General features: G+C 43.9%; 1 protein-coding gene across 1 annotated transcript; it reads left to right on the top strand.

Moving 5' to 3' along the window:
- Window positions 1-579: 579 nt before the first annotated feature.
- LOC138342009 (uncharacterized) lies at window positions 580-1,158 on the top strand. The gene has a single exon (XM_069294190.1). It carries the CDS (start codon window positions 580-582, stop codon window positions 1,156-1,158), a length of 579 nt encoding a protein of 192 aa, XP_069150291.1.
- The last annotated feature ends 9,567 nt before the right edge of the window (window positions 1,159-10,725 follow it).

Below are 10,725 nucleotides of genomic sequence, written 5' to 3'. Positions count from 1 at the left end.
GGAGAGGGTGCCGATTGGGTCACTAAGCCGAAGGGGGCCATCAAGAAGGCCAACCTCACGTTCGTCACAAAGTTCTTGTGGGTGCTCATCCGTCACTACCTTTCCCCCACAGCTGCTGATAACATCGTCAGCTGGGATCGAGCATTGTTGATGGCAGCGATGATAGCCGGATTCGAGGTGGACTTTGCATTGCTTCTCCAAGCAGTCATTCACGAGAGGACATTCAAGGTCACTACTACCTACCCCTTCCCATGTATGATCTTTGCCCTCTGTAGGTCCGCAGGTGTGCCCATATGGCACATAGATAAGTTGAAGACCCCATAGGGCACCTTTGACGTCAGCCTCATCAGAGACGAGGCTAATGAGTTGGCCCCACGTAGAGGGCCCCATCCTGAGCTACCACCACTTTCTGATGATCTTGCGGATACGGTAGCCCAGGCCCGCGCAGCTACATAGGTGTCCACTAACACTACCCCGGTCGAGTCTATCCCGGGTAGTAGCCCAGCCCCGAGCTCCTCTCGCACAGCCCCTCTACCGGTACAGGTCCCGCTTGCTAGGGTCCAAAAACTAGAGGCACAGATGGCCACTCTTCTGCATCATATCCAGCCATGGATGCAGAAGTTGATTACTGAGTGTGAAGCGCGTCTAGAGAGGAAGATGCAGCAGTTTACAGAGCGGAAGATTGCTGAGGTCAACCAGCGTCTGGACGCCTTTGAGTTGAGAGTGTTAGCCCGTCCAGCCCCTCCAGTAGATGTGTCGACTCTTCAGGCTGCAGTCGACAGTCGTCGTGCCGACATCGACACGATCCTAGAGGCGAGGGTGCCGGAGTCTGAGACTCCTTCTGTCGAGCCTGCTGAGGACACCGTGCTAGCAACTCTGTTTACTACGTCAGATATTCCATCACCTCCCCCTCAAGAGACTGTGCGAGCAAGGAAGAAGGAGCGCCGAGAGATGAAGGCTGCGAGGAGAGCCTCAATTGTTGAGGAGGAGGCACACCAGATCAGAGCATCACAGTTAGCGGCTGGGGCGTCTATCTCCCGCACTGAAGAGACAGCAGGAGGCCTTACTGATGGTGCGGGTGTTGCTAAGGACACCACTGAGGGTGTCCAGATTGCAGAGGACGTGGGTTTCGGGAAACTGGACCCACCATCTTGCTGATCGACGGAGCTTTGCGCCACAGGTTTGCTTCACCTACCACTCTAATATTTAGATTTTTTTTATGCATTGGGGACAATTGCATGTTTTTTTTGTTGGGGTGGGGTAAATGGAAAGTGAGTGTAGGGTGAAGTCTGAGTAGCCCAACTCACTATCCTCTTTTGGGGTTTTCTTGCATATGTTCTTTTCCCCCAAAAGACTGATTACTTTTTCTGTTGAACCGGCATGTTTATATCTTTTGTGCATAGTTAAACTCTGAAGCATGATGGCTAAAATGATATCCTGAGAAAACTGGAAAATGTTGTATGACTAGGCATAGCAATTGATAATTGTGTGGCTCTAAGCATGAAATAGAATTACACCATTGCATTACCCTATGTCTTCAATGCGAACTAGGTATCTAATAATCTAGTATAGTGATGAGATGTCAAGTGAGTGTGAAGAAACTTGAATAGTCCACTATTGGTACTGAGCTAGAACTTGCCTGGTTAGTCCTGCTAGAAGTAAGCTGTAACAGACAATTAGGAAAGGATCATAGGACCTTATTGAAGATATCCCATTTCTAGCCTAAATAAAAGAAACCAAATGAAAGTTATCCTTCTTTGATCCAAATAACCTGAGCTTAAAATTAGACCTTTCTTTTTCACCCCAACTGATCTTTTCTAGGAACAATATGTTGGCCCTGGTCCCTCCTTGGACATGTGCACCTCAGCTTATGCCAAAAGCATAAGTTGAGGGTTGCTAATGCATAAACAACCTTCGTTATGGCCCTGACCTGACTTTGGGTATTGTGTACCTTGACTCATGGCAAAGCCATGAGTTGAGGGTGGTTGTTTTGAGGAATGCTCTGGAAAGTGGGGTTGAAAGAACAAAGAGAGAGAAAGAACAAAAGCAAATTTACTCAAGAACTCGTCGAAAAAAAAAGAGAGAAAAAAAAGGAACACAGTCACCTACACAAATGAAAAAAGAAGGGATAATAGCAAGGTGAAAGAATGGGAGAAACTGGGCGAGATAAAGTGATAGAAAGTGGAAGGTTTAGCCGATTTGTCAAGGAGGGCAAAAAGTCACTAAAGTATACCTAAATATACCCTACCTGACTCTGAGCCTATGTTACAAGCTAAGAAAGTCCTACCGTGATCCTAAGGGTTGTATAGCAAACTTAAGGCAGTGAAAATAAGGGCAAGCTTATGGCAATAGGTATGAATTAGTGTGACTTTGTTCTGAGAGCGAGTGTTGAAAAGTAATCCTTATACTCAAACTGAAATCATTGTGTGAAAAATGAGGATTTTGTTTTGAAGCGAGGACACTAGTTGCAATCCTGGAATTGTTAGCACCTCGGTGAGAAATTGAAGAGGATAGGTGTTAGTGCATGGTGAGTCTGTGTCATGTTCGAATTCCAAAAAGTTCAAGCCTAATAGTGATAGTATGCATAGATTTGATGAGATTAATCGAGATTGATAGCCAAATGATTGCAAAGGATAAAACATGAATACTATTGTATAAAGATTGTGTAGTGAGTCATAGTGCGTCGATTGAGGAATAACAACGAATTTAAGTTGAGGGTGTTGATATACCGTGGTTTCGTGGCATAATCCTTAAGTTTAGTGTGTCCGAAAGGCTTTTTGTGCTAATTTTGATATAAGTTTCTCTTTGTTTTGCAGGAAATCTGTCCAAAGCTGAATGCGGAGATTTTGAGCGAAAAAATGCAGAAGAGACCACCTACGGAGCTTATGACGGTCCGTCGTGCCTGTGACGGTCCGTAGGTGGCAGCGTAGTGCAGCTGCTGAAGGAAGATGGGGAAGTCTGACCAAGTGTGGGATTACGAAGCTTGTGACGGTCCGTCATGGCTATGACGGTCCGTCCTGCAGGTTCATCGTGAAGATCAGAGAAGTGATCCCAGTACCCAGATTCCAAGAGTTGAAGTATTTTGAAACGAAGACCCTCGATGGACCGTTGTGCCTATGACGGTCCGTCATACTTGCCGTTGAGGGGAATGAAGAGAGCAGCAGAAGAAATTGCTAAGTATGGGACGACGGAGTCCATGACGGTCCGTCGTGACCACGACGGTCCGTCGCGTGGTCCGTCGACCCAGCCACGTTTTGGTAGATTTCCAGCAATTAGAATCCTTGTTTAATTAGGTTTTGATTTTTTTATAAATAGTTCGAAAAACCTCGTTTTTGAGGTTAGACTCTGCTAGATTAGACATCATATTATTAGATTTTGTGTATTAGTGTTTGATTTTTGGAGATTCTTACAAGTGATTTTTGGTGATTAATCAAGCAAATTTTCGGACTTTATTCTTTCTCATTGAAGTAAGTGCATGAATTCTTATTTAATATATTTGAATATTGTGTTTATGGCTATGAGTAACTAAACTCCATAACTAGGGTTGTGGGAACCATAGGCAAATAATGAGATAAACCCTAGCTAAAATAACAATTCTAGAATAGTGTCTTGCATGTATTAATAATTCTTTCGATTAGAAGTCTTTTTAACGGATGATCAACATTACAACTCGTCTTAATGCTACTTGCCGGACCAAGTAGGTAGATAATAGGAAATGAATTATTAACATAGATTTAGTGTATACTATCTAATAGGCTAGTATTGATTGGTACGAGGTAATAACTTAGTCAAATATCGAATACGATGTTTAATATGAGGTAAAGATAAGGGTTAGGAAAGCAACACACGTAGACGAACCAAGGTGCGGAGTGAGATTTTCTAGATGCCGGACCAAGGATTTAGAAATACCTAACTTATCACTTTGTATGAAAGATACTAGGAAAGAATTGTTATAGTTAGAATTATCAAGTTATGAACCTGTGGGGAACACGTAAACCCTAGTTACTTTGATTAATTGATTATAATTCAACTTTCAAAACTGTTAAGTGTCTCTTTCAATTTCGTTAGTTATTTTTACTCATTAGGAAATACAAAACCCCCTTTTTATGTTTTTACTTTCTAAGGAAGTCATCAACCGAACAATAGTAATAACAAGTTGAAGTTAAGTCTAGACTATTTTCCTTGTGGGAACGATCCCAACCTCACTAGTTGGGTTATTTACTTGACGCGACAGCTTTACTTCTCATTTGAGAAATAAGTTTGAGCATATCAGTAACGTTGTCCCTTCTTTCTTTGTTTGGCATGACTTTTAAAAATAAGCGAATAACGGACAGGTTTGATACTTACCTCTAGAGCGTCTAGGTGATATATATTCTTGTTCCACAATTATTCCTCTATATATCGGCTATGTCTAAGGCTATGATGATCTCTAATATCTATGGTAGTGCTTCTTAGAGTCATTGAGATTTTATATTTCCATATCATATTAAAGGTTCCTAATCTTGATAAAACATTAATCTTTGGTAATACTCCTTGCTGGCTCACGTTGATTGTTCTATTGAGTTATAAGAAATGATTTTAATTATATATGGTTGCTCATAATATTTTGCTCGTGCATAGGGTCATTTATCATTTCACCGAGTCCCGGGCCGGGTAATGTTTGTGCGGAGTTTCTTGCATATGTCACCGAGTTCCTCACTAGAGGGCCGGGTATGTATATTATATATATGATTGGTGATGAGGATGGTTATGATGATGATGATGATGGAGATGATTATTTTGCCGAGTTCCTTACTAGGGAAGCTGGGCACCTTATATGTTAGAGATATGCATGATTTTCACTTAAAAGGGTACATGTGTAGCGATATTTTGTTTCGACTTGCCATATTGGTATCTTGTCATCTTTACCTTATGATTTACATACTCAGTACATTGTCCGTACTGACCCCCCCTTTCCTCGGGGGGCTGCGTTTCATGCCCGCAGGTGTAGACGCACAGTTCGGTGATCCCCCCACCTAGGATATCTACTCTGCTGATTGGGAGAGCTCCACTGTTCTGGAGCCCAGTCATTTTTGTACATAACTTTTTGTGTAGTCTTTTACTCGTCTATGGGTATGGCGGGGCCCTGTCCCGTCGAGTTTCACTACTGTAATCTTAGAGGTCTGTGGACATTATGTGGGTTGTATATATATGTTTTGGATAATGGTCTGGACATGGTTTGTTTGGGATGTCCGCTTGTACAGGGGCAGCCTTGTCGGCTGCGTACATCATTGTGTATTGTGTAGTGGTAGCCTTGTCGGCTTACGTATTTTATTATGCTTTGAATAGTGGCGGCCTTGTCGGCTCGCATATGCTGTTACGGTTGAATGGTTATGAATCCTTATGAGACAGGTCCTCTTTATATATATATATGACGTTGGGGTTGGCTTGATTTGATTAAATTCCATGTTGTCTTAGTTTCAGTTCGTTATACTTAGCAGGTTTGTATGTGGGTGTCCAAAACGGGCACTAGTCACGGCCCATCGGGTTGAGTCGTGACAAAGAGTGGTATCAGAGCGGTTCTTCCTCGGAAGTGTCTACAGACCGTGTCTAGTAGAGTCTTGTTTATCGTTGTGTTGTGCACCACATCTATAAACAGGAAGCTACATGAAATTTAGAATGTCATCCTTTCTTCTTATTCTAGATCGTACGATAGAGCTATATTAACAGGATAATCCCTCTCTAACGAATCCGTGTGTTTTCAGCTACGCCTCAAAAGAAAGCGACAGCCGCCCAGAAGGGCAAATCGGTAGCAGAAGGTACTATTCAGACCCGGAGAGTTACTAGGGCCCGTGCCCAGTCTATGCCTGGTATTATGCTCCAGTCGGAGAGCTCTGCTACACCGCCACCGCCAGAGGAGCTTAGAGCAGCTGCAACTCCAGTTCGGGGGACACCATCAGCCCCCGAGGCCCCAACACCTGAACCTCCAGCTCCTCAGTCAGGGGCGGAGGATAGGGCCATGAGAGATGTGGTTCAGTTGCTGACTAGATTAGTGGCAGGTAAGGCTCGCAGGCATGGACTAGGAGTTGATCATGTGGACAGATCTGATAGCTTAAGGGCTCGTGACTTATTAAGTTGTAATCCTCGAGAGTTCTTTGGGTGAAGGCCCCAGGATGATCCGCGAGAGTTTATTCGTCAGATGCAGCGTACATTGAGGATAATCAAGGCTTCGGAGACAGAGTCTGTTGAGTTGGCTACGTATCGTTTGCGAGATGTAGCTATTAATTGGTATGAGTCTTGGGAGTTATCTAAGGGTGAGGGTGCTCCTCCAGCGGTATGGGATGAATTTGTGGAGGCTTTCCAGGGCCACTTCCTGCCTCCAGAGATGAAGCGAGCTAGAGTCGATAGATTCTTGCGTTTGAAGCAAAATGGCAGGAGCGTTCGAGAGTATAGCCTCGAGTTTGATTCATTGGCTAGGCATGCGCCTACTATTGTGGCTGATATGGCAGACAGGGTACATCGTTATGTGATGGGATTGGATCGTTATCTGATTGACGGTTGTATGGCAGTGACTCTTCAGCCAGGTATGGACATTGCTCGGGTGTAGGCATATACAGGGGGTAGAGGATCGGCACCGGAGACGTCAGCCAGATAGAGATTATAATAGAGGCCAGCATAAGAGGGCTAGATCAGCAGGTTATCCTGACAAGTTTCGAAGTGGGCAGTCTCAGCAGCATGTTAGATTTTCTTCACAGCCAGCACAGAGTGCACCCCCACGTTTCAAGGGTAGGGGGTTCGATCTTATGGGATATTCGGAAGCTGGTCAGAACTCTAGGGCGTCAGGGTCACAGATGGGCAGGGGTTTGAGCCAGTCGAGGCCACCTTTGCCTCGGTGTTCTCGCTGTGGTAAGTCCCATTCTGGGGAATGTCGTTGGGCTATAGGTGCGTGTTTTTCTTGCGGCCGTCAGGGCCATACTATGAGGGAGTGTCACCTTAGAGGTAGTGCAGGTGGTATGGCACAGCCTAAAGGGTCCATTGCTGGTTCATCTTCTTCTGTGGCTATGCGCCCTACAGGGTAGGGTATTCAGGCGCCAGCAGGCCGTGGTAGAGGACGTGGTGGAGCTTCCAGTTCTAGCGGTCCCTCGAACCGTATATATGCTTTGACTAATAGGCAGTATCAGGAGGCGTCACCTAATGTGGTAACAGGTATATTATCACTATTCTCCTGAAGTGTGTATGCATTGATAGACCCAGGTTCCACCTTATCATTTATATCTCCCTTTGTTGCTAGTAGGAACGGAATAGAGTCTGAGTTAATAGAACCATTTGAGGTAGCTACACCTGTAGGAGATTTTGTCATAGCTACGCGAGTATATAGGAATTGTTCAGTACTTATATATAGTCGTCGTACCGTAGCAGATCTAATAGAGTTAAATATGATTGAGTTTGATATTATCATGGTCATGGATTGGTTGGCTGCTTGTTATGCTAATGTTGATTGCAAAGGAAAGATAGTTCGATTTCAATTTCCACGGGAACCGATTATAGAGTGGAAGGGGAGTACAGTATCACCGAAAGGTAAGTTCATTTCATACATCAAGGCCGGGAAGATGGTTAGAAAAGGCAATATTTACCATCTGATTCGGGTGCATGACATAAAGGCAGAGGCACTAAGTACTCTTCAATCAGCCCCGGTAGTTAATGAAGTTCCCGATGTATTCCCCGAGGAACTTCCAGGCCTTCCTTCGGAATGAGAGATAGAATTTACTATAGATGTACTGCCAGATACCCAGCCTATATCTATACCTCCTTATGGAATGGCACCTGCTGAGTTGAAAGAATTAAAAGAGCAATTGAGGGATTTGTTAGAAAAGGGCTTCATCAGGCCTAGTACGTCACCTTGGGGAGCACCGGTACTGTTTGTAAGGAAGAAGGATGGGTCTCTGCGGATGTGCATTAAATTATAGGTAGCTGAACAAAGTAACAATAAAGAACAAGTATCCCCTCCCAACGATGACGATCTATTTGACCAGTTGCAGGGTGCAAAGTGTTTTTCAAAGATAGACTTGCGGTCAGGTTATCATCAGGTGCGGGTAAGGGAGGCAGATATTCCAAAGACGAAATTCTGGACCCAATATGGGCATTATGAGTTTAGAGTGCTGTCTTTTGGGCTGACTAATGCTTCAGTGGTGTTTATGGATTTAATGAATCGAGTATTCAAACAATTCCTTGATATGTTTGTTATTGTATTTATCAACGATATTCTGGTCTATTCACGTTCAGAAGAGGAACATGCAGACCATTTATGGACGGTACTTAGGGTGCTTCAACACCAGAAGTTGTATGCTAAATTTTCTAAGTGCGAGTTCTGGTTGACTTCAGTGGCATTCTTGGGGCATATTATTGGAGCTGCTGGTATTCGGGTTGACATGCAGAAGATTGAGGCGGTAAAGACTTGGTCCAGACCTACGACACCTACTGAGATACGCAGCTTTTTGGGGTTAGTAGGATATTACAGGAGATTCGTAGAAAAGTTTGCCTCAATTTCAGCGCCTTTGACAAAGCTAACTCAAAAGGCAGCCAAGTTCTAGTGGACTGATGCTTGTGAGCGAAGCTTCCAGCTATTGAAAGACAAATTGACTACAGCTCCAGTCCTAAATCTTCCGGAGGGACCAGACGGCTATGTTATTTATTGTGATGCTTCCGGTGTTGGGCTAGGATGTGTATTGATGCAGCATGGCAAAGTTATAGTCTATGCCTCCCGACAGCTTAGGAAGCATGAAAAGAACTATCCTACTCACGATGTGGAGTTAGCGGTCGTGGTTCATGCCTTGAAGATATGGAGGCATTATTTATATGGTGTCTTGTGGACATCTATACAGATCATAAGAGTCTCCAATATATCTTTAAACAGAAGGAGTTGAACTTACGACAGAGTCGGTGGTTAGAGTTGCTAAAGGATTATGATGTTGATATTTTATATCATCCAGGGAAAGCGAATGTTGTAGCAGATGCTCTTAGCCGTAAGTCCATGGGTAGCTTGATAGATGTACAACCAGAAAGGAGGGATATGGTTCGGGAGATTCAGCGGCTATCCATCCTTGGAGTCCGTCTGGCTAATTCAGAAGATAGTGGAGTTTCTATTCGAGAGGTTGTTGAGTCCTCAATCATAGATGAGTTAAAGAGACACCAATGCAAGGACCCTATTGTGGCACAGTATAGAGATGCAGCTCTTCAAAAGAAAAGACCCCATTTAAGGTTACATCTGACGGAGTGTTACGATATGAAGGCAGATTGTGTGTACCCGATATAGCGGAGCTACGACGGCAGGTTATGGGAGAGGCACACTCTGACCATTATTCTATTCACCCAGGGTCAACAAAAATGTATCATGACCTCAGATGCTTATATTGGTGGGATGGCATGAAAAAGGACATAGCGGAGTTTATTGCTCAGTGCCCAAATTGTCAACAAGTCAATATTGATCATCAAAAGCCTGGTGGATTATTACAGGATATAGAGATCCCAACTTGGAAATGGGAGATGATTAATATGGACTTCATTACAGGCTTACCTCGCACTCAACGGAAGTATGACTCTATATGGGTTATTTTAGATTGGCTGACGAGATCGGCCCATTTTCTTCCAGTAAGGACTAGTTATTCGGCTGAAGATTATGTGAGGTTATATGTCAGGGAGATAGTGAGACTTCATGGGGTTCCCAAGTCCATTATATCAGACAGAGGAGCTCAATTTACAGCCAATTTTTGGAGATCGTTTCAGAAGGGATTGGGGACACAGGTGAACCTTAGCACAACATTTCACCCTCAGACTGATGGGTAGGCTGAGCGTACTATTCAGACACTAGAAGCTATGTTGCGGGCCTGTATTATTGACTTCAAAGGTAGCTGGGATGACCACTTGCCGCTCATTGAGTTTTCCTATAACAATAGCTACCATTCTAGTATCTAGATGACACCGTACGAGGCCTTATATAGGAGGAAGTGCAGATCACCTATTGGTTGGTTTGATGATGGCGAGACTAGGTTAATAGGCCCGTATGTGATTCAGCAAGCTGTTGACAAGGTGAAGCTTATTCAAGAAAGATTATTAGCAGCCCAGAGTCGACAGAAGTCATATGCAGATAATCGGCGTCGAGATTTGGAGTTTCAGATTGGTGACTGGGTATTCCTGAAGGTATCACCCATGAGGGGTGTGATAGGATTCGGCAGGAAAAGAAAGCTCAGTCCGAGATACATTGGGCCTTATCAGATTGTTCGTAGGATAGGAAAGGTTGCCTATGAGTTGGATCTACCATCTGATTTGGAGGCGGTACATCCAGTCATCCATGTATTGATGATACGTAAATGTATTGGTGATCCTTCTAGAGTATTCCCCGTAGATGATGTTTAGGTAACAGAGGAGTTGTCATATGAAGAGAAACCCGTAGCTATACTTGATCGTCAGGTTAAAAGGTTACGTACTAAGGATGTGGTTTCCGTCAAAGTGTTGTGGCAAAATAACAATAGGGAGGAGATGACTTGGGAAGCGGAAGACGAAATGAAGAATAAGTATCCTTACTTGTTCCCCGTACCTGCAGGTAATTCAATTCCTAGCTTGACTATATTGATAGATAAACGAGATTATGTAGTAAGTTGTGACTCTGTGAGGCATCTGTAAGCTACGGAATGCAGTTTGATAGGTATAACTGTTAGAGAGACCTCGCTGGAATTGTTTTTTTGTAAG

Source organism: Solanum lycopersicum, chromosome 2 (assembly GCF_036512215.1).
Source record: "Solanum lycopersicum chromosome 2, SLM_r2.1".
Taxonomy (NCBI): Eukaryota; Viridiplantae; Streptophyta; class Magnoliopsida; order Solanales; family Solanaceae; genus Solanum; species Solanum lycopersicum.
This window is presented reverse-complemented; position numbering and strand designations above follow the sequence as displayed.

Bases quoted from the DNA above. Each gene is read 5' to 3' on its own strand.
- LOC138342009 (XM_069294190.1), top strand. From the start codon at position 580: ATGGCCACTCTTCTGCATCATATCCAGCCATGGATGCAGAAGTTGATT.